The sequence below is a fragment of the Dryobates pubescens genome, chromosome 2 (assembly GCF_014839835.1).
Source record: "Dryobates pubescens isolate bDryPub1 chromosome 2, bDryPub1.pri, whole genome shotgun sequence".
NCBI lineage: Eukaryota > Metazoa > Chordata > Aves > Piciformes > Picidae > Dryobates > Dryobates pubescens.
This window is the reverse complement of record NC_071613.1, coordinates 32,026,729-32,052,115: the sequence shown is the minus strand read 5'-3', so window position 1 is coordinate 32,052,115 and position 25,387 is coordinate 32,026,729. Positions and strand designations below refer to the sequence as shown.

Sequence of the window (25,387 nt, the reverse complement as noted above, 5' to 3'; positions counted from 1 at the left end):
AAACTCATAATTCTAACATATGCTCTGAAACAATCTGGGGGTTTTTGTGGAAAATTATGCGCATCAAATCCTGCAGTTTATTTTGAGCACCTATCCCCTACAGGTCTGTGCTGGTTGTAATAACAAATTACTCCTTTTGAGACAGATCTTTATAGGTATTTTCAGTATTATAATACAAGGTGGCATTTATACTGTAATAACACTAGTATTTCCAGTTTAACTACAGCACATACCCCAAGAAAAACTTGGTAGTAGGGTTTTTCTGCATAAATATCTTTTTTTTGTTGTTTATAGCCAACATGCAGGCATTCTACAAGGGAGAGTGAGAAGCAGAGAACTTTGCAGTCTTAAAAATCCTGTGTGTGCAATCTAGAAACAAGGCTTCCTTAAAACACATGCCAGTTTGTTTGTGGTTGTTCTCTGGGGGGCTTGGGGGGATTTTGCTTGATGAGGGTTTTGAGGGGGCAGGTGGGATTTTTTTGCAGTCTAGGCGCTTTGTTTTATTTTTATTAAATGGAGCATTACATAGTAAAGAACTGTCCCTTCTTTGCACACAGAAAATACCCAGTGTCTGCACTAGTTCTGAAGAATCTCTCCACCCACCATATGTAAGTAGTTGAACTACTGCATTAGAAAAAGTCTAAGCAGCCAGAAATCAGAACTGAAAAGCTAAGTCAACCAACATTACATACAATTTGAAAGCATCTTAGCATCCTGTAAAAGTTGCAAGTATGCCACAATAAGTTTATTTTCCCTTCCGCTTTACCATCAAGCTCCAGTAAAGATCCTGCTGCCTACAAGAGCAGCAGCCTTTAGTAACAGATCCTTTATCTGAAAAATGCACAATAATAATGGACATAGTTCTAATAAACAGTCTATTAACCCTAAATAAAGGGCAAATGATCTACAACTTCTGTCATGAAGAGAATTCTAGAGTGGAAATTGCTACGGAAGATGAGAATCTATGGTAAAGAGCAGGCATTTCACAGGGCTATTACCTTGTCCAGGTCTTGAGGTTGCAGATGTTCCACCAGATGGCAGTTCAGCCTCCTGCCAATTAATTATAAATAACATTATCTGAGTGTTTGGCTCCATAGTATCTCTCATATTAAGTCAGTATCAATACCAGTTCTTACCTTTGCTCTTGATTCTGGATCAAACCTTTCAAGGATTAATTTAGCAGTCTTGTATGTTTCCTTCTCCATTACTTCCTCAAGCTAGAAACAAAAGGTTCCAAACATTAAAACGTAATTCTTTAGAGTACTTCACCTCACATCCTCTCATTTACAAACAACTTACTAACATTACCAAAACAATGAAGCTCTGTCCATTGAACCAGTAGTGTGTTCAGACACTAGAGGATTTCCTGTACTCAGTGGAAATAAAAATCTTGCTTCCAGAAATAGTTTCTAAACTCTAATGGGCTACTTGTATCTAACAGCTTTATTGCAAGGAAACACCAAATATTGCTAATTGTTTACATATAATGAGGAGAATAATTACATGCCCCAACTTCAATAATGGAATGTGCAAAAATCTATCAGCCATCATTATTGGAAGTTATTAGACATGACAAGAGAATGACAGGCAATTCCTTAGATTTATTTCCTCATAGCACTTAATGCTATTAATTTAAGGAAGGTCGTTAGCCAAGTGCTTTACAGAATAAAGTCTCTATGCCAATTAACTGCTGTCAGCATCGATTTTAGATTATTTATTAGCAGAAGCAATTAGCTTGCTGCAAATGCTGTGAAGACTCACTAACTAGAGAGCAGCCATGGAATTTGCTCAAATTACTTTAAAGGCTGGATCTCCATCTTTACAGTGATTGAAAGCGCTTTTCAGAAAAAAAGGCAGGGGGAACATGTTAAGAATTTTTTTTAAATTGCTGAGAACTATGAATACTTTAGGGAGCATAATTAAAGCACTTCATAATTACAGCATTTTATTTACAATGCACTCAAGTGGCTTTATTGCTAATACATGGGCTTAATTAAAAAAGTAATCACTAGTAAAGTATCATTTCAGTGGTTAACAACCAATATCAGAAGAAGCTTAACTTTAAAATTGAGACAGTTGAAGTTATGACAAATAGCTAATATGTACAGAAATTATCATGCATTTTACAGTATCTTAAGCAGACCTTTTCTCCTAGAGATGCTGACTAATGGCTATGTTCAGCTAAAAGTGGGGGGTTTGTTTGTTTTTAAGTTTGCTGTTGGCATAAACTGCAAAATTGAAAGGTCAATGGTCAAAAAATTAAGTACTCTCAAACTCATTTATCATTGCTAAAATAACAAATGGGGCAGGCTAACATGACTTTTATGCCATTATTTAGCTGGTGAGAAGCTACAATTTTAGCCATTCTGCATATTAGACCTTGTAGGAGTTTTACCTTTAGACAGACCTCAGAAGCTAAATAAAATTCACTCAATTTAATGGATACACAGTATCCGCTTAAAACTCACTCCTAGGCTACCAGAGATTTAAGGTAAGGAATACTACCCAGGGCTGTTAATTAAGGACTGTTAAAACAAAAGGGAGTAAAGAAAAAAAAGTGAAAAATCAATTTCCTAAACTTGTATTTCAGCAGGACTTCGGTGTTAACCCACTAACTTTGTAAAACAAATGCCAAACATTTTAGTAACATCAGAATTAAGGGTCCAATAAGAAAATTGAAGTATTTATTGCTTATAAAAGTGAAAAACATAATGTTTAAAAGTCAATCTACATCAGCAATCATAACGCATGCAATTGTCTTTGTAGCCACACAGAGAAATGAGGCATAACCTTCTGCAGAATAAAGTGACCTTTAGGAAGAGAAAAAATAGAATGCTCCACCATTCCTTGACACTTTCCTTATCTAACACACTTCTTTCCACTGTAGTATTAGATGGCAGTTATTTGTGGATATAAGTTTTGCAAAGACAGTAACACTATTTTGAAATGGAAAAAAATAGCTCTCAGTGCAAGATTCAGATGTTGAAGTTGTTCTTCAACACAGTTCTTGGATAATTGGATATTAGATATTGGATAATTCAGCAAGTTCTCATATTTTTCAAGTCTTATATAGCTTTGCAATTTTAGTAAAGCTGGATCTGACCAAGAATTGAGTATCACAATTGACTCTTTGCAGATTTCTTTAAAATCTATAGAAATTATCAAGACTTCCATAAGCACACTCAGTTCTCATGGTTTCATTTCTACAATATAATTTTCTTAACATCAAGTGAAATTTGTCTAACACCACCAAATAAGGAATCAAACGGGTCAAAGTTTACTTATTCTGACTAAATCAGTATTATTGGCAGAAGCAAGTAAGGGCCTGTGTCAAATTTCAATATTACCTCTACATCTTCATAGATGTATGATAGATCTTCATAGCAAGCTGGCTTGGGTACTGCCACAGCAAGCACCTTTATAAATGCAAGTCAACATACTGACTTCTGGATTATTCACCATCCTGAAGCACAACTTTGGAAAGGTTAACTAGTGCTGAGCACCAGCTTGCTAACACAGCAAATTGCTTGATACCTCTTACTCATTTTTCCATAATACACTCTTCTCCGAGATTGAAAACTTTTCCTGCATAAATATTTTCTAATTTGTGCCATGGACTAATTCACAGTGTACTATTATCAAGCTCAAATGCTGAGCAATCAGTGAAGTCTCTAAAAATTAATATGAGCCTAATTATGGATTTTTCAAACTTATTTCATGGAATTAACCACATCTTCATAAAGGACCATGGTCATACACCACATTTTCCTTTCTGAGTAATTGAATGAACGGCCTCCTTTCCAACTGGCAACCAAACAGAATTCCTGTGGCAATGACATCAGTTGCCTATTGAAAAGTAATACAAGTAATGTATTTTAAGCTACTTGTAAATGCAATTTAGCAACTGGAAGCCTGCAGTACTGGCACAGTGCAAACTACTTATTTGACATACTACCACATGAGTTCTTAAACTGAATTACTTGGTATGTCAAACCCAACTACAGAGAGGTATTTCTTTACGTTCACACAAAGGTACAAGACTGATTTCTGTATACCATGCAAGGTATTTATTTAAACCACAATAATAAAGTGGCTGGATTATGAATACATCCATGTAAACAGTAAACCAAAGTAACTGTTTTGCAAGAACACTGAAAGAAATACCTCATTTGATCATTCCTCAGTAAATATCATTAACCAGATTTTGAGATTCCAGTTGCACATTTGCAGTACTCTACCATATACTGGGGAGACAAGAGTAGGCTTATGCAGACAGCAGCTTCTTACAGAGTTTATGTCACATACTGAAGGTTATAAAAAAAAAAATCTACAATTTCCTATGCCTGGAAGACTGAAGGTATTAGTTTTAGACATCAGTTATTTTAAATAAAATTAATATACTGCAGTGGTGTTTTTTCCCCCCATTATTATTAGAACTCCAAGGAAGCCAGGAAATCATATTTTTTTCTTGGAAAATTACCAGATGCAACTTTCTATATTCTTACTTGAAATGGCTAGGAAGTCTAGTATCATACTCAGCCTACTGTAACAGAATAGCTGAGGAAACTTCATAAAGTTTAATTCTAACATTAGCAAAGTAATTACAATTCTATCTTCACAACTCTCTTCTCAGGCTAAGAATTATCCCATCAAGACTGCTGCTCAAGGTAAAGTCTCCACTAATTCCCACTTGCAGCAGCTTAACACATGTCCTGCGCCTTTGCTTTAATATGCTTAACTCTCTGAACTTGCTCAGCTATATACATAGAGGCTTAAGGGCTGACATCCTCATTAACAGAGAAATCCAAGACCAAAATTAGAGCTACACAACCATGAACTCAACTACAGCATCCCTTACAATCAAGAAGGAAAGAAAAGTTGTACCTTGAAGTAGTGCTTTAATTATAGCTAATGAACTTAATCCCTACCCCCAATCCATAATGAAATATTTAACATGTTTCTCATGCATTCAATAGGAAAAAAGTTGTAGAGTTACTTCCATGGAAAATAAGTATTACACAAACTGTGAGTGGAAATACAGTATTAACAGGCAATTCCAGATGAATTATCTGTATTTGTGTTTGACAGGTTTTTAAACCCACATGAATATCCACAGGATTATGCCACCGATGACTAAGCCTTTTGAATAGAACTGAAGTTCCATTGAACAGTTCACTGCAGAGCCACCAGGCCATTTTGTACAGTAGATGAGGAACTTACTCTATTGTAAGTACTCATCAGCATCTCAGTAATGTCACTAGGAAAAGTGAACCACATGCCTGTAAAACACAAGTACTGTAGCATTTTTCAAAGGACAATGGGCTTCAACATAAAACTTTTCCAGGAATTGAGTAGCTATAATAGAGTAAAAAACCACAGCTGTTATAGCAGGCTGAAAGTGCCTAGACAACACTTTGCATTACAAATAAAAAGGAAATACATAATTTACTTATTCCATGTACTTTGAGGATCACATCACAAATACCTTAACTAATCCTATTTTCAAACTCCGTAGCACATTCAAATCCAACAGGAGAAAAAAAATCCTCTTCCCACCCATTAGTCTACTCGGTAAAGGTTTTTGTTTTATTAAAAAGTAGATGTTACTACAGTTACTCATAGCTAAAAACAGACCTAAGGAAGATAATCCAGAAAACCAAATCCAAACATTATCAAAACCAAATTATTACAGAATACAACTTTGATTTTTTTTTTTTTACTCTAAAATACAAATTATATTCTGTCTCATTACCTGCATCTACTTACAGCTCATTTAAACATGCTAGGTTTCATGTATGATGATCTAATTTTAATGGTTGATTGAATACCTTTAAATTATGATGGAACTCCCGAGTCAGTCTTCCGAGTAAAAAATACCAACATCGCGCTGATTCAAGAGGATGCAATAAGTCTTCTGTTTCTGGTTCCTTGCTAGGAACCAGGCACCCACAAGATCAGGAGGTAATCATGGACTTTTTATTCCCCTCAGATTGAAAAATAACTCAGTTATAGATTATTGGACTTCCCAGAACTCCGTTTTACTAATCCTATTTAGAAGTTTGTCTTTAATGATTAGAGCTTGACATGCATATATACTAATGGTCATTTATATTTCCAGGTTTAAACTCTCCATAGTTGTGTTATGATTTCTATATTATTCACAAAGTATTCATGCAGTTAACTACTACCTGCTCTTCTACAATATGGAGGGGGGAATTGGGGGGTTTCGTATGCAAAATACACATTTACATCTTGTTTCAGAAGCATCAATTCCCAAAGTAAAAGCCTCCCTTTCATAAGCCAGTTTCTCTGGCTAATCTTTTATTCCATGTCTTTTACAGAAAATATTGCTTCTCACAAAAGGTCAGCATTCTGGTTCTTCTAGAACATCAAGATTCTCATGACTACAGAAAAATAAACTAAAATGCAGGCTTTAAATGTAAGACTCCAAAATCTGCTTTGTTCTCCATTGTGCTTTTTCTGTTCCAAGAACTCTGCCTCCAAAGCTACCCAACAACTAAACAAATGAGATTGGATATTTTTAGTTTTATTAACTAAAACTAATTATTCTCAGAAAATTTATTCCTCTCCTTTTTAATCACCTCTCAAACCAAAGGACACTTCAATGTAAGAGATTCCTTAATAAAAAGACTAGCAGATATAAATATTAGTAACCCTCTTTTATCAAAGGACAATGACGTTAACCAGGTTACAGGTTATCATTTTTACAACTCCATTTTAAAAAAAGAGTGAAAGATCACTGAAATCTCTTTCCTCTGGAATCACCATATAATACCAGTCTTACCTGACTCTTTTCTAGTAGTTTTGTTGTGGGTTTTCTATTAATTTAGTTATTGTGGCAAAATCCAGAGATCCCGAGGTGAACACTTTGGGAAGCTCATTAACAATAAAGTCTTGTAATACAACTTTTGGAGGATTTGGGGGGAGAAGGGGCTGTTTGGTTACCCAGGGCAGGGTGATTTGGTTGGTTGGGGTTCTTCCCTGTTTTGGTGGTGGTGGTTTTTTTAAGTTTTACACTGTAATGTAGGAGACAAAGCCAAAAACTTAAGTAAACAAGGAGATTCCTTATGAAGTGATTAAATAGAAAGGAAACAGCTTTCAGTGTTGCGAACTTCTTGAAGAGCACAAGATATCCAAGACTTGCAATCTTCATCCTTATTTTGTTTCACTGAGATTAAAAGCTGATCCAGTTGAAGCAAATATGCAGCATACACCAATTTATTATACTGTTAACTTATTCACACAACACTCAAAATATGACCTCATGACAACTGATAGGATTGTAAAAAGAAATTTTGTAGATGAAAGGAACTGAAGAAATACGAAGTACAAAAATAAAATGAAGGAGTATGGGAAGTGGTGATCCTTTTAAGATATAAACAATAATCTGTTACTTGATGAAAAAGAATCCAGTAAGAAGGAAGTCCTTTCTGCTACATAGAAACAAGACATTAATTGACAAAGTAACTATTAAAGGTCTAAATGTGCTGTGTTTACATCAGTGCAACATCTAATGCTTTTTACAATCCCGAAGTAGAAGTAGTCACCAATGTGTAGGCCAAAGTATACATCCTCATTTTCTGACAAAACAGAAATCACTTTACATAGGTCTAGCAACACTAAAAGTGAAAGGAGACAATTTATAATGATACGCAAGCAAACCTTTGCAATTTTGGTGTAAGGAAAACCAAGTACAGTACTAGAAAATGTATGAAAACAGTGGAATGGTAATAGTTTTACCTTCCTCCCTCTGCTATTCATCTGTATATTACAATGAAACTCAACTAGCAGAGGTGCAAAACCATGTTAGGGGACCATAACAACTAGCTTTTCTTGATGGTTTACTTACTATTTTTTTCTTTTGAGATTTTAAATCTTCCAGCGCATCATCTAAAAGAAGGACAACATACATCAGTTTTCAAATATAAATAGATAATTTCAGCATACTCTAAACATTGACTTCACCTTGTGCAATCAGGAAAAATTATGCACTGCCCACTACCAACTCTACAACATTAGTTATTTTATGCAAAAATTACTAAAGTTTTTATGTGAAAATAAATCATTTTAAAGGTTGAAACTGCTTATAAATTGTAGCCCACTGTTATCACTTTACAGTTGTAACTATTAAAAAGTTTTATGTACCACTTCCTCATTAAGCAAAGCAATTTCAGCCAGTGCCCTGCTTTGACCTACAGTAAAATTGGTACAACAATGGACCAAATACACCTCATTTCATGAGTCAAACTACAGAAGAAAAAGCTTGAGGTCCAAGTATTAATATATCCAAGTACCAGATTTACTGGTCTCCATATTTCACATAAGCCTCTTAACACATGCTAGTTTCAAATGCCAGGTCAGTTCTGAGCTTCAAATCTCAATCTATTCACACTTTCATTACTTTCAGACTACAGCAGAAACCCTCAGTTTTGTATGAAAAGCTACCAGAAGCATCATTTTACTATTAAACCTTAAGAGACTCTCTAACAACTAGTAGGCACAACACCTAACATCTCTAAAAAGGGAGGAAAGAAGAAAGGTCAGATGCACATGGGATTTTCTTTTAAGTCAATGCTTGCAGCTTGGCACTCATGGAACACTCACTGAAATTAACCTTTGCCTAAAATAGTAGGAATTCGATGGATAAATCCATTTTCTCCTACCTATTCCACAACAGGCAGAGTTTAAACAAAAATAACTTCACAACTTTTTCATTTTCTCAGCTCTACTAGATAACAGCAGTTCAATTCTTGTAAGATATAGCTATTTTTACCCATTATTCAGTATTCAATAAAAGAAAAAGCTTCATAGAAACACAAGAAACAAAACCAGAACCCATTAAACCAAATAAGTACTTGGTCTGTGTCTAGAAGTAACCTAACTAGTTCAAATCCCCATATATAAGTATTCTATATACACTTTTAAGTTACTTCAGTAACACTAGTGTTACTTGAAATTAAGGGAATGCTTACTTGAATAATTACTTGAACTTTTTTCAGCATGTAAAAATCCAATTTCATAGAATACACCACTTTATTAATTGTACAAAATATTACACATGGGCGTGGATGTATTTGAAATTATTCCTTATCAGTTAAGACAAATACAACATGGAACATATTTAGCACCAGGCTGGACCACAGAAGATAGACAGTTCCATCTTCAAATGCATGGTGATATTAGAACACAGCCTCTCATGTAGCCCCACACAAATTCACACTTTGAAATGCACTGCAATGCAATGCAGTATCATGCAGTCAAACAACACAGGCTGGTCAGCCATTAAGAGTTACCTAAGCTACAGAACCTGCTTTTCTTTTGGTACAGAAATGCCTAGAACATCTTAAAGTATAGCCTCACACAAAGCAGTGCAACAAGTTTAATGTTGCACTGTTAATGTGTGGGTGTTTGTTGCCAGTCACCTTACTCCCTGTAACTAATATGAACCCTATGAAACACCTGTCCCTTCAATGTAGCCAAATGGCAACTACTGCAAAGCACTCTCAAAAGATGTCAATACCAACAAGATACCTCATTTATTTTCCCAACAGTCTTTAAAAGTGAAATTCCATAATCTCTCTGCATCACCCTTCCCAGCATCCCACTAGTTTTCCTTGTTCAGAATATGGTTCCCAAAACCAGTGCATGCTGGTTATCCATGGTTAAAGCATTAAATAATCATCTCCAGTGACTCAGTGTGCTATACTAAGTTACCCCAGAATAAAAAACTAGCTTTGAGCCACTCAGTTGCTAGTTTGCTCTCTCTTCTATACTGCTTCAACCTTTGCATTTGCATTTCTCTTCTGCAAACACATTTGAGGTAAAACATTTTATTTTTTACCTCATCTCTGGAACAATGCAGAAGTCATTTTTGAATGTTCTAACAGCTACTAAACCATATACACACAGGTTCAACAAAAGCACTAGACTTGCTTGTGTGCTAAACATAGCAATAAAGGCACTTAAGCAAACTAGGAAAACATACATACATTTTTTCTTATCCAGCTATGAAATACAAATAGATATTCACCTTAGAAATGCATCACAGCACCACAGAATATATGGACAATTTTACTTCTACATAAAAATATATGCCCTTTGCTTGCATATCAAACAAACATTAAGTTTAAAGAAAAATTCCAAAAGTGATGTTTAACTCATAAGCTGTCACATATTAAATACATCATGTTGTTCTGCAAGTCATAAAACATAGTGGAACGTGGAGGTTCTCTGTATTATTGCTCACATCACCATGACATATTGTTACAGTCTGGACTGTCTTCAAAGAAACCCTCAAATTCTAACTACTGCAGACAAGTGTCACAGATGCAGTTTTTAGGTTTTGCATTAGAATGAGCCTGCATGTTCTCTAACAACTTTTTATATGCAATTGAACACCTGCATTACTTTTTGGGTTTATTACATGACTCTAAACTTTCCTTAGCTTTCAGAACCACACCCAAAAGCCCAGTTATGAATTTTTTTCCATTTTGGAAAATACAAGCATGCTTTGGAGAGCAAGAAACTGACTTGACAAATTAAAACACAGCTGCTATGAATCTCTTCTTTCTACGTATGAGAACAGATTAAGACTGCTGGAATACCTGCAAGCACTGAGGGAAATGTTACTTTTGTTTATACTTACTTTCTATACTATACTTCTACACTACATTTTATTCCATCACATTTTGAAGCATGCAATGACAGAAGGAAGTCACCACTTTTTTTTTTTTTTAACTGAAATGAAAGATTAAGGAGTTTCCTTCCTGTTCAAGTACTGTGTGGTAGAAACAACAGTTTAGCTAATGCTACTGTCAGCATCAACCAAAAAGCCACTCTTCTTTTCCTAGATGTTAAATTATCCAAAATATTTGCATTTTCATAGCAAGCATCATTCCCAACTAGCTCTATATTCTAAAAAAAACCAAACAGGATAGAAAAATACTTACTATTCCTTTCTGTCCTTTTGGAAAAGAAAAAAATGAGCAGTGTTCTTATAAACCAGATTCTTTAAAACAGAAAGAAGAATTATATTAATTAAAATATATTACAGTAACCATTTCTTAAGTTATTCAGCAAACAAAAGACTTACCAGATGAATTTAAATATTTGTGTTGTTTATATTTGCAAAGTTAAATATTTACACCAAAAAATAAAACTAAAATTTGTCTCTTGTTAACAATACTTTAACACTGATCTAAATTAAATCCTCCAGTCTATTAAAATTTAACCAAATTACTACTGGAAGAAATAGTAAGGAAGCAGCAGCAAGGAACATCATCACTTGCTAAAATGTTCAGTGCAAACCTCAATCTTTTTAAAATCAAGGTATGTGCCACTACCTGAAAATTGCTTAAGTCATCATTCCTTATTTGAAAGATTTTAAGACACACGTTATCCAGAAAATGAAGCTTACCAGCTAAGGCCCACTATTAAGACTTTGAAGATTGGAGGGAAGAATTCAATACCAAAGAAAACCATGAGATACAGCTATTGTACAAATATTATCCCAAGTAAGAGTTAACTGACCTTACTCCTGGCAATTTTAAAGAACTCTGAATGTACTCAGTTTCTATAGGGTTTCAGCTGACTTAGCTGAAACAATGAAGCAGTTTATCCCTGCTCAAGATAAAGTTAAACTGATCTATGACCATTTTACAGTTGGAAATTCTCTGCAATCATCAGTACTTCATTTGTTTTAAAGCTCAGAATTGATTATAATTACAAAGCTGACAATTTTCCCAGCAAGGTATTCAGCCTAAGCCAAGTTGCAAATCTCTTATTTCAAGCCCTTCCAAGCATCTTATCCAAAACCCTCCTAGTACCAAGCACTATAATCAAGCCTAAAGTAGCAATTCATTTAAGAAAAAAAACAAAAACACACACCACATTCTTGAAGGCTAGAAAGGCTCTCTGAATAACAGCCAGCCTAAGAAAGCACACTACAAGATTTCAGAAAGAATTTCAACCTAATTCATACGAACATTTTTTGCATTTATACAATGGCTACCCAGTTCAAAACTCTTTCAAGCATTAGGAACACAACCAAAGTTAGGTAAGTTAGACAACTGGAATGCAAGAGCAACCTGTCCAACATCACAGAAAGAGGTTTAACTCTATTCTATATACAAAGGTGTGCTGTAATAACTAAGAACACAGAATTGCCTACTTCCACAGTGCAAGATGTGCCTCTTCAGAAAGTACCAAAGAAACTGTTTTGTAGGGTAAGAATTGCCTTAAATTACACAGGCAAAAGCATTACTTCTCTTTTACTGCATATTTAATAGTCTTCTACCTAAAGCTGTCATCTAAACTAACAGATATATGATAGGACTTCAGGAATCAAAAAACATTTCCTTTTTAATAATTCTCAGGTGAAAGTTTTAATATCAGACCAATTTTACAAAACAAATATTCCTCTGAAAAACCACAACATGAAAAATAAAAGAGAATCTAGTTCAAATAAAAATCATTTCAAGAGCAGCATCCTTCTAATGCGCTAATATATTTCTTCAACTCTTCATGTATTTCAACATACATTAAAAATTAAGTTACATATTTCAAGAACTTAACTTGCTCTACCAGCATCAGTAACTTCCTAAGACCCTGAGGGAATGACCTAAGGCAGAAATAAATTGGTGACTGACTGCAAGCTGGAAAAGGTAGACATATTCCAGTTTGATTAGGGCTGAAAAAAATCTCTAGAGCTATTACTGGGTGGCACCAGGCATTCAACATGCAGTCACCTCTTGACCGAGAACAAAGACAACTGGCAGCTGCTTGCCATTCAGATCTGCCAAAAAAAGCTGAAGGGTGGGGGGGAAGCCTAAGAGAAAAATCAGATAAACAGTTGCAAGACATATGAGAACAGTCTAATTCTAAATGTTAGTAAACTGATACCCAATTCAAAATTTTATGGAAATCCACCTTAAAAAAAGAAAATTAAAAAACCTAAACAAACAAACAAGAACTAGAGGTCAAATCAGAGAATAAAATCCCAGTGCAAAAATTGACATCACAGCACTAGAAGCCATCACATACCTTAATAAATTTTAATTTGTACAATAATCCTTCAGCATTTAAGTGAAAGGAGGCTCCCCCATTAGCATGAGCAATCCTCACATGCTAACACTTCCAAATCTTTGTGCTCTTAAAAACAAAAATTAATTCAAATTGCTGCCAAAGATTAATTTGAGCTTTAATTTCTATATTAATCCTTTCCAGTCAAGATATTGCTGTCCATGTATCTTCTCCACAGGATGCCACAGCAGCAGTATTAGTACATTATGCATAACAGTACGACAGACAAAATGCATCCTCAACTTATTTTTTTGCATGTTGTTTCTGCATGCCAACTCACACTAGTCAAACTAGCAGTGTCTTTAATATTTACATTTTACTTTGCTTTTCAAGTTTAACGCTAGGGCACTGACAAGTTATGTTTTCATACATAGATGCTATATAAATATGGACAGTATTTACAACACTAGCTTCAGCAATTAGTAAACACACAATGCTCCTCATAAGTATGAAAGACATCCCATAGGGCTGCTTCTCCTACCCCTTGATGGGAAAAGCAGTTTTCTTAGAAAACAGAAGTCACCCATGAGGATAAGCAACCAAACACCTCAGAGGAAGGAAAAAGCAGACAATACTTTCCTCTATTCACATAAAATCATGTTAGGATATTTTCTGCCTGAAGGAAAACAATCAATGATTTTTAAAAAACAGATTATGTAAAACTAATCTTCAACCTGTCTAGGCTGATGACCTTCCATTTTTCATAAGGGTGACATACCTTAGGTCACTTTCATATAGCAGTGATATTCTTTGGAACAGCAGTAGAAATAAAAAACAAGACAATATTCTTCTGTTTATATTAGAGGATATTGAGATTGCCATTGTTCAAATATAGGTACCTCTCTAGCCATAGTAAAATTTTGATAAGCCAAGTAACTTCAGAACCTGTCATATGAGAAAAGGCTGAAAGAACTAGGTTTGTTTAGTCTTGATAAGAGAAGACTTAGGGGAGACCTTATTACCACATACCAGCATATAAAGGGTGGCTACCAGGATGATGGGGGACTGAGTTTTCACCAGGAGTCATGTGGAAAAGACAAGGGATAATAGGTACAAGTTACTCCTGGGGAGATTCCACTTGGAATACAGAAGAAAATTGTCCACAATGAGAACAGTTAGGCATTGGAATAATTTCCCTAGAAAAGTAATGGACTCCCATGCATTGTTCAGTTTTAAGACTCAGATTGACAGCATGCTAGGCCATCTCATTTAAACTATACTATCACCTAGAGAGGTTGGACCAGATCATCCCTTGGGTCCCTTCCAACCTGGCATTCTGTGATCTTCTGATAAAACCTATTTCTACACCAAACCCAGACCCATGAGAGACATTTCCCTAACAGAATGGGTCTGCCTAACTACTAAGCTTTATTTTAAAAGGAAAAAAAAAAAAAATACACAAAACCAGCAAGTTATAACAACTCAAGGACTGTCAAAAGCAAAACCAAACCCCTGCTGAGATGCATTTTCCATCTCCTTTTATCAAACAGACAGCAGTCAGAAAATTTAGAAAGAGGCTTAATTACTTACATCAATGGAAATGCAATAATTGGAAGTGTCATACGCAACCTTGATGTCCATTCATCAGGAAGACACCACAAATATACAATTAAGCAGGTGGTAAGGTAAAGAAGTGAAGAGTAGAGAAGCAGCCTCCCAACCCATAGTTTCTGTAGCCTCTGATTTTTCTCTCTAAATTCTTCCAATGTCTGTATTTCCTATAAATAAAGCAATTTATCAGTGAAATCAATAGGTGGTTTTACTAAGCTGCCATTAAGTGTTTGCTAAAAGTAGTCATATCAGTTTGATACTTATTTAGAAAAATCAAGCAGCTTTTTAATAAACTATTTTACCTGCTCAAATATAACTTTCCTAGAATAAATACAAGCCACTTGCACCGTGTTATCACTAGCACATCACTATTGGCAAGAATTATTACAAATCAGCATGCTTTCCTATTTATAAGGCATCATTGTATTTGGGACAGGTGGAAAATCTTAACAATGCCAACATTTACAATCACATTCATCACTAGCAACCATACTTCACAATCTAAACCAGTCATCAAACGTGTGGAATTTAAAGCATTTCTAATACTTATCTACTAACATGGGAAATTACTGAAATCTGTCACTTCACAGGTATTCATTTCCATGTTTTCCTCACATTAAGAGTGAAATCCTGAACATCTCAATGACACTCTGCTATGTTACCATTTTGATCACATTAAGCGACAAGTACCCACTTTCATTAAAAGGAAAATAGAAAAAATATCAACAGTGTATTTCAAAACAGTTAACTTCCCCATAGAGTACAAGTATCTGTCACAAATGCTGGCTAAAAAAGTCACTAGTGATTACTGAACCATCTATTCACCACTTCTGCCACAACCTGACTTACTACCACTACAGCTACATCTCTTACACTTAAAACCTTATACTGAAGCTTTTGTAATGAGCCTGAGGAATGGAACTTTGCATTGGTGACATTTTCCATGACATGAGAGTTTAACCCTTAGTTATAATTAAATTGTGTAATCAAGTCAACTACACATTTATTCCCATTTTCTCATTTCAGGCTCTCTAAATAAAATACTTAAACTGTAGTTTCTCACTACCTATTATAGCTATGGGGTTTTTTTAATGACTATAGTACTGGGGGGAGTGGGGGCAGGGAAGGTAGCAACCCATCTGAAACTTAATCTCCTATACATACAACTGGAATCATTATAAAATATTTATAATTCCATGACAATATTTTTTCCTAATATAAAAAAAACCATGGCCAGCAAAGAAGGATGCTTATTTCTTAACAACAACAAAAAAAATACACCACCACCAAAATGCAAATACATACCTTATCAATTTTTTCTAATACTTCTACAGTAGAAGGCTTTGCCTGCTTACAAGGGAAAGAATAAAGATGTTAATCCCACTAATGAAGTCTATTTTGAGAATTACTGTACATTAGTTTTCTATCAAAGAATCATAATTAACAGTATCTAACTTTTATGCAAAGTAAGACTTTTCCTACTTTAATAGGGACAAAGAAGGGGCTATAATGAATCACTATTTTACAGCTGGTGTTACTATTAACTGAAGGCTCCCTTCCTACTCTACAAAAAGATGAAAACCTATAAAGTACATACAGCAATAATGGATGTGTGGGTGGGAAGCAAAACAAGGAGAACTGACATGTGGAGGGAATAAACAAAACTAAGAATATTTACAGGAAGCCTTTACCTAAGAAACTAAGCTTTTTATTGCTATTCATTCCACACAAAGACACATACTCTAGATAAACTATAAACAACTGCAAATAAGTATTATCTCTGTTTCCCTTAGGAGCAACTTTGAATCTGTCTTCTAGGAAACTTTCCTGGTTTCTGACAAGTATAAAGCCACAAACTTCTACAACCCTTCAGGTACCAATTTCAAAAAACATAGCCCATACTACATCCCTACGAAAGTGACTTTATTACACGAAACTGACATCTCGCCGAAACTTTCACCTTTAAAGGAGTATTGGATGGGAGGTTCTGAAATCAACTGATAATGCGGCAAAGGCAAACCTAGACTCAAACAAATCACAGCTACCAGGAGACTAGTCAAAAACCCCATGACTCTTCCTCAGACTCAGTACACCATTCAAGCCAATAAAAAGTTAGGAAGAAAGACTTGCACAGATGTAAGTAGCTATCAAGACATTAGTGAAAACAGACAAAATTATATTCTGAATGCATCCATTTTGACCTAAAATACTCACCAAGCTTGGAAGTCACAAACCCTGCTGTAACCTATCCCAATAAAGCACTACAATACTATGTACTTTTATAGAAAGAGTTAAAACTATTTGTATACATTAAAGAAACCAGTGCCAGGCCTGGTACTGCAAAGGAAATGGAGGACAAAAAGTTTTACAGTTAGGAATTTGGCAGAGAATATTTTTGGTCATTTATGTCCCTATACTGGACTTCTATGTGACAAATTAGTGTGGTACGTTTAGCGCTAACATTCAACAAGCATTAACAGCCAATCAATAGGCATTAAGAAACACGTACTCCCATCTTCTAAAGATTATTGTATTGTTACACAATATTACTTACCCTCCATCTTGAAATTAATCCACCCATCTTCTGTCGAGGATAAATCTTGGCAGTGCTGTCAATCTTCTACAAGAATTCACAGCTAGAAGTGAAGCATTTAGGAGCAAACCAATAGTACAGATTAGTGAATTTATTCCATTATCTTAAGGAATCAAAATATTGCATAAAGCCATTGCCTAGGGATATACATACGTGTTATTTTAAAATCTAGTCTTCTGTTTCATATGTCATTTTGTAAGTCAGCTGATCAACCTTGAAGTGGCCAAACTTTTTTCTACTTTGGAAATATTTAACCAGAGGGAGTCCTCAAAAACAGGGGCTCAAAATAACTGCTAAAAAATAACTACTAAAAAAAGACACCAAAATCTTTCATCAGAAGAAGAAAATAAATAAAACTTACTATTAAGGAAGATTATTTAAGAAATTGATTTCCATTTATTTTCTCTGCTACTCATAAGCATAACTCCTAAAGTTCCTTTTCAGCTGTCACTCCAGGAATCCAGCATTAGAATCCTACTATTCATGAGATCATCTCCAAAAAAATCTACTTCCTTTTCATGATTTCATCAAGATTATACTGGATAGAACTATTGTTCTTCCTTTGTACCATCAGTTTTAAGTTCAAATACTCAGTGTCAAAGAGATTTCACTTGCTCTAGAAAAGCACTACACTGGCAGGTCTTCCCTGCATACAACACACCGTCCAGTCACCAGCCCATCAAATGGCCCAAAAGCAATTCCAAACATGCAAAAGTAGCTCATCTTATCCTACAGAAATCTGGAACCCGTGAAAAGCACTAATTTGACAATCTGGATTTAGGCTCCCAAAACAAAAGCATGACAACTTCCCAGTACAGTTTGAATCAACTGATCTTGAACCTCAGGATAGAACTTTTCGCAAGACATTTAATTTACAAGTTTTAACCCCATAAATGAAAGAGTGTCAGGTTCATGGCAATCCCAACAGTAAACTACCATTCAGTCCCAAGTAGGGTCAAACCTTTTTAATTCTGAAATGCAACAGTAAGACTTATTTAAACAAGGCGTTGATCCAGTTAGGCACAAATACAAGTGATTGCTACCTGATTTATTATCCTTCAATTTTTGACCAAAAGTTAAAGAAACCTAATCTCAAGCTGAATTTGTTTCCAAATTGTCAAAGGCTGTCAAAACAAATTAATATAATACAGGATACACATTGCTCACTAGTACAAATGCTGCTACAGTATAGTAACCTCTTCACTTTTTGAGAAAGCTATGGACTTAAGAATCCAAAACTATAGGCCTCAATTGCAAAAACCAGTCCTCAAAGATAAGGAAATCCATATTTGAAATGCCGCCAAAATGAAGGTAGAACAGATGGACAGATTAGCTCTGCTGCTGCCAAATTGCTAGCACAAAGGGGTGAGCTACAGAAAAAGCACAATTACCCTTTTGACTCAAGTAAATTCTCAAAATAATCACCACTACAGCAACTCAGATCAGTTAAACAGCAGCAATATTTTTCAAGCACACAATCTAACACTGAGAATTTTACACAAGTGCCAGTTCACAGTTAAAGGGGAGGTTTTGCATGGTAGAGACTACAGTGAACCAGAGCACACAGTTTCTTTAGAAATCTACAAAGCCAGAGAGCATCTTTACTGCAACACAATACAAAAGCTTTGTTAAACAGCCAGTCAAGAAGTTTGCAAATTTAGCACAAGGTTCCTAGATCTAGGCTGCTTCTCTACCATTACCACTGCTGTTAGGAGCAACAGTAGCTCAGAGCTGTGGACATAAAGAACATGCTCACACAGCCACCTTCTGTGTGATTTTCCTTCAGACCATAGTTTGAGAACATCTGCAGTAGAAGTGATGGAGAATCATATGGTTATCCATGAGCCATTGTTGACACTGACATTTGTCAGTAACACACTCACAGTGCTATCTCTACATATGTTTTTTGAACTACCTGGCAAATACCTGGGAAAGAAACAGATTTGACAAATGTCACTATGCACCTAATTTTACCTGAACTGTGATGCTGACAGGCTTTACACATGCTAATCTGCAGGTGAGTAATACTACCAAAACCCTTCCCCAAAGAGGTATTAAGCAATTAGAGCCACTAAATTCACATTTAGTCACCGAATCCTTAGTCATAAGTTTCTACCGTTTCTGTGGAGCACTTCAGGTGTCCTCCTTCCCTCTCTTCCTTCTCTTTAACATAAATTTTCTTTGACTGCTTCAAACTCTCCTCTTCTCTCACCTGCTGTTCCATGCACTAAAATCCTACTGTTCATGGTAAGAGTCCTCTCCTTCCACAAGTCTCCTTCCTTCCTTCCAAGGCTCTAATGATCACCTTATTGCACAGTTCTTTTTCCTTCCAAAGGCTGCATTTCTTTACCACAGAGCTGTCCTTTCCACTCATTGAGCACTGCTGCAATCACTTCCGCAAACATTATCACTGATTTAGCTGCAACATGTCCTAGCCCTACACTTAAAAGAGACAACAGAAAAAACACTTAAATGTAGAAGCTTAAGAACACACTATTACCAATGGTATTACTTGGCTCTCAAAAAAAAAGTTTCCTGATGGCATTGCCTCTACCCCAAAAATATGCAACTGAATTAGCAAAAAGCAAAGCAGAAGTACAACAGAGTACCAGAGTAGGCAGTTTCTCTTTCAAAAGAGGCATGAATCAAGCCCCATTATAGAAGTCATCCACCAACCTATTCATCTAGATGGAGACACGCTGAAATTCAAGACAGAATAACATCAAGTCACATTAGAAGAAAGAAGTTAGAAAATTGGAATCAAGGCTTTGCATACAGACGTACAGACCTTTCCCCTGAGCAACAGGGGAACACTCTTTAATTTATTGTAAACTTATGACTTCATTTTATGTAAACATTCTTAAACATTCACCATTGCAAAGAAGAACAGTTCTATCTTTCAAATGGAATCTCCAGTTGTGTTCACAATTCATATTTACCCAGATTTACTTATCTCAGAAGCTTCCACATGACCACTGAAGGTTTTTCCAGCTATAAACACCATGGACAAGAAAACAAGTAAAATAAAACCCAGGAGTATCATCCACCAGTTACTGCTAGCCTATCCTAGCACCTTTCAATTAAGGCAAAACACTGAATTTTCCCTAATTTAAACATCCTTCTCAGCTGGGTTTGGAAGCACCCTATGGAGGTCCTATGCTTTGTAAAGCCTTTATTAAAAAGGCAAATCAGTTCCCACACAGAGACTCCAAGACGATGGAGCAAGAAGTGGGAGGGTCAGGCGCTTTTTTTAAAGCCCAGTCTTGTTTTGAAGCCCGCGAAAGCGGCCGCCAGTGACCTAGGGAGCGAGCCTAAGGGCCCGCGGGCAGGGAGGATGGCAGTAGAGGTCAGGTTCGGCTCCTGGCGCCTGCCTTTCCGGCCAGCCGCCCTGTCAGTCAGGAAACCCCCCGGCTCTACCGACCCCCTGCTCACAGGCGGGCGAAGAAGGCACCCACAACCCCCTCCCCGCATCCTACAGCTTCCCCCTCCAAGGCTGAGCCCCAGCCCGCCACCGCCCTACTCCCAGCAGCCCCCCGGCTGTCCGCGACGAGGCAGGAGAGGGCGGGAGCCGCTCCCACCCTGCCAAGCTCTGCTCTGGCCCCCAGGGACGCAGGGCCGAACCCAGGTCACGGGGAAGCGCCGGGTGCCCCACTCCCGCCGCCCCGCCCATGGTGGAACTAGTCGGTAATGCGGAGTCACTCCAGGCGAGACCAGGCCAGGCCAGACTAGACCGAGCCCGGCCGCTCCTCCCCCACTAGCACATACCTGCTGCGGGACGGGCCGCGCATCCTGCCGCCACCCGCCGAAAGAGGGGACGGTTACCGGGGCGGTGTTCCCATCAGGCATCGCGCAGGCCCGGCAGCCAATCAGCGCGTCGCTGCTGCGGGTCGCGCTGAAACAGGGACGGGGTTGGGCCAGGCTCTTGTGTGAGGGTGGCGGGGTGGGGCTGAGGGCTGTCGGGCGAGCGGGTGCCAGTAGCAGTGGCGGTTCGCCGCGCCTCGTAGCCCAGCGCTTCCAGGTGGTGGTACGGTACCGGGGGAGGGGTGGCAGTGCCCAGCCAAGACGAGCCGCTTGCGGCTGTGTCGCTGCCGCCGATGCAACTGGGGAGGCGGAGTCCGGCTTCCTGTCTCTCTTGATGCTTATTTATTGAAAACGTAAACGGCTCTCACTTCACCCTTCATTCCAGTAGGCAATCTCTGAACTTCTTTTTGAGAGAAGCAGCACTCTGTATTTGTTTAATCAGCTTTCCGTTGATGCTTTACCTTTTTTTTGTTGTTGTTCATGTGGTGAGCTTTCTTGGCTGACACCCATCATCTTTTGTCCCATGATGAGAGGATTGAGAAACTGAGTGGTTGATTTGTTTGCACCTTCTCACAAGGTCTTAGTGGCTTGCTCAGAAGTTTACCCCTACAGACACACAAGTGGAGCATCTGCTGAGATGTAGAAGTCCTTCAGAGTGCCTGAAGTAAAGATACCGATGCAGGAGCTGCATACCTTCAGCGTCCCCTGCACTGCTGAACTAGTTGTGTGTAACAGCACATTATGACAGCCTATAAATGTTCAGGTTTTTCCAGTCGTGGTGGATTGACCTTTGCCAGCAGGTGAATACTGAACTTGCTGCTCACTCCCCCTCAGCAGGATGGGGAAGAGATTAGGGTGTGTAAAAGTGAGAAAGCTCGTGGGTTGTGTTAAAAAACAATTTAGTAAGTGAAGAAAAAATAAAGTGATGCAAGGAAAATAACTCACCACCTCCTGCAAGCAGACTGATGCCCAGCCAGTCTTCAAGCAACTGTCTATTCTGGAAGATTTAAAACATAAATAAATAAAATAATTTTTTTTGCTACCTGTTTTACTGATGTTACATCATATGAAATATCTCTTTGGCTACTTTGGGACTGCTATCCTGCTTGTTTCCCTCCCCCAGCTTCTTGCATACTCCCTCAAGGAGCAGGAAAAAGACAAAGCCTTGACACTGTACAAGTACCATTGAGAAATGGCTAAAACATTACTGTTACCAGTGCTGGTTTAATCACAGAATCCAAAACACAGCAGCATAAGAGCTTTTATGAATAATATCAACTTCCATTTATCTTATCAACTTCCATCCAGACCCATTACATCCATTTTAAAACCAATTCAAATCCAAATTAAATAGGCAAGGCTTTTAGGTCACAGAGGAAAACCAAAACATCCCACCACCTTTCCAAGCAACAGAGTCAGCTTCCAGCCTTAACCTTTCAGGTTTAATTAGTAGAGCTGCTAAATCTGATCACCTGCCAGACATTTGTCCTGTTAGGGGTTGAGATGGGCTGGCTAACTCCTCTCCCTTCTCAGAACATGAAGGAAAAGGAAGTAAGAGAGAAAGACTTAAGGAATTGGGGGGGAAGAACTAAAACAATTTTAATGAAACAGTAACAATAACAATATAATAAGAACAAAATCATGAAACACGCTTGAAACCAATAGCAAAATTCCCTGACTGTGAGCACATCACTGCTGATGTTGCAGGGTTAACACAGGGGAAGTATCAGAGTATTTGAAGTATTTGTGTTTAGTTCTGGGCTCTCCAGTTCAAGAGGGACAAGAATATACTAGAGAGTGTCCAACAAGGGGCTATAAGGATGTTTTGATCTCAAAACAGAAGACCGTTTTGCCTTCAAGAAGAGTTTTTCCATGGTAAAATTCATATATGTTAGCAGTATATACCATCATTTAATCATTTAGATTAGAAAAGACCTTTAAAATTATTGAGTGCAACCATTAACCTGGGTCAGTCAAGTCCATCACTAAACCATGTCACTAAATGCCACATCCAGGAGTCTTTTACCTCCAGGGTTGATGACTCAATCACTTCCCTGGACAGCCTGTTCCAATGTTTGACAACCCTTCCAGTGGAGAATTTTTTCCTAGTATCCAATCTAAACCTCCCCTGGCACAACCTGAGGCCGTTTTCTCCCATTCTTTCACTTGTTACTTGAGAGAACACCCAAATTCCACCTCACTACAACCTCCTTTCAAGTAGTTGTAGAGAGCAAGAAGGTCTCCCTTCAGCCTCCTTTACCCTGACTAAACAACCCCAGTTCCCTCAGCCACTCCTAATACATAGAATACATAGAATAAAGCAGGTTGGAAGAGACCTTCAAGATCATCGCGTCCAACCCATCAACCAATCCAACCCACCTAAACAACTAACCCATGGCACCAAGCACCCCATCAAGTCTCCTCCTGAAAACCTCCAATGACAGCAACTCCACCTCCCCCGGCAGCCCATTCCAATGGGCAATCACTCTCTCTGTATAGAACTTCTTCCTAACAGCCAACCTAAACCTCCCCTGGCGCAGCCTGAGACTGTGTCCTCTTGTTCTGGTACTGGCTGCCTGAGAGAAGAGACCAACATCCATCTGTCTACAACCTCCCTTCAGGTAGTTGTAGAGAGTAATAAGGTCCCCCCTGAGTCTCCTCTTCTCCAGGCTAAGCAACCCCAGCTCCCTCAGCCTCTCCTCATAGGGCTTGTGTTCCAAACCCCTCACCAACTTCATTGCTCTTCTCTGGACTCGTTCCAGCAAGTCAACATCCTTCCTAAACTGAGGGGCCCAGAACTGGACACAGTACTCGAGGTGCAGCCTAACCAGTGCAGTGTACAGGGGCACAATGACCTCCCTGCTCCTGCTGGCCACACTGTTCCTGATGTGCTCTAGGTTTCTCACCAGCTAGTTTCCTTTCACTGGACATGCTCCAGAATTTCAATGTCCTTCTGGTAGTGAGGGGCCCAAAACTAAACACTGCTTGAGGTGCAGTAGAGTTGAATACAGGGGGATAATCACTGTGCTAGTGCCGCTGGCCACGTTATTTCTGATACAAGCTGGGATGCCATTGACCTTCTTGGCCACCTGAGCACACTGCTGGCTCACATTCAGTTGTCTGTCAAGAAATACTCCAAAGTCCTTCTCTGCTGGGCAGCTTTCCAGTGACTCTCCCCAACATCTCTAAGTGTTGCATTGGATTGTTGCGGTACAAATGCAGGACCCAGCACCTGGCCATGTTGAACCTCATACCAGTGACTTTGGCCCATCAGTCCATCCTGTCCAGATTCCTCTGTAGAGTCTTTCTACCCTCAAGCAGAACAACAGTCACACCTAGCTTGGTGTTGTCTGCAAACGTAATGATGCACATAATTCCTTCATCCAGATCACTGGCAAACATATTAAACAGAACTGGCCCAAATATTGAGCCCTGGGGAACATCGCTTGTGACTGGGCATCAGCTAAATTTTATTCCATTTACCACCACTCTTCAAGCCTGGCCATCCAGCCAGTTTTTCACCCAGCAAAGTGTCCACCCATCCAAGCCATGAGCAGCCAAGTAGTCCAAATTTATTTTTCTAAATATACGAGTCCATACAGCCCTGGGATAATGCTGTCTGGTTAAGGGAAGCTTAGTGTTGCTAATTTGTGTTTACTTGAGTTTTTTTATTTAGGCTTCCAAAGCATGTTCAGCATTCTCTTAAAGGAGACTCTCCTGGATGTCTCTGGCTAATGAGGCCACATAGTTTAACTCATTAGATGCTGGAAAATTTTTAAATGCCAAAACAGAACCATTGTTTACTTGCAAATATAAATGTGATTGTGACAAATGGAGATAAGTAGATAACTTTAAGATCAGAAACTACACTACCCATACCACTATTGACTATGATCTGCATGTGCTGCTGTCTCACCTTTTTTTTTCACCATGTCAGTGAACGAAATTTGGAAGCTAGATGCTGCTGTATGCTGCATTGCTCAGACCAAAACTGGGGTACTGTATCCTGTTGTGGTTAATCATTCTGTGCTTATTGTTGTACACCACAGGGTATTCCTCAAGAGCACAGCTTTGTTTCAGACTACTTTCTTGTATCCCATGGGCACCTCAGCAATTAAAACAAGCCTGAGGTGTTAGGGATGCAGTCCAGACACACCTCATGACAGCTTTGCTCTCCCGCTGCAAAAACTACCACCACTGTTGAATAGAGTTGGTGTCAGCATTTGGGTTGCTGCAGTGTCTTTATATCCCATCCTCAGCTGAACACACCACAGCCAGCGGTGTTAGCATAAGCCAAAACTGAATCAAGTTAACAATAGTCTGTATCTCATGAGGCCTGGA

The 25,387-nt window shown here is 38.0% G+C and overlaps 1 protein-coding gene across 3 annotated transcripts in view; it reads right to left on the bottom strand.

The window, feature by feature from the left end:
• Positions 1-21,099, bottom strand: part of LNPK (lunapark, ER junction formation factor) — a 43,947-nt gene extending 22,848 nt beyond the window's left edge. For 2 of the 3 annotated variants that reach the window (XR_008462927.1, XM_054174231.1), the window contains exons 1-8: positions 21,011-21,099; positions 17,207-17,288; positions 15,958-16,002; positions 14,632-14,819; positions 10,971-11,029; positions 7,871-7,911; positions 1,137-1,217; positions 999-1,050 (exon numbers count right to left, since the gene is read on the bottom strand). Coding sequence is in view for 2 of the 3 variants with exons in the window: in XM_054174231.1 (XP_054030206.1) it covers positions 999-1,050; positions 1,137-1,217; positions 7,871-7,911; positions 10,971-11,029; positions 14,632-14,819; positions 15,958-16,002; positions 17,207-17,233 (493 nt within the window). In the remaining variant the exon portion in view is untranslated. The remainder of the gene's footprint in view (positions 1-998; positions 1,051-1,136; positions 1,218-7,870; positions 7,912-10,970; positions 11,030-14,631; positions 14,820-15,957; positions 16,003-17,206; positions 17,289-21,010) is intronic. The other variant, XM_054174241.1, reaches the window with a different exon arrangement.
• Between the last annotated feature and the right edge of the window lie 4,288 nt (positions 21,100-25,387).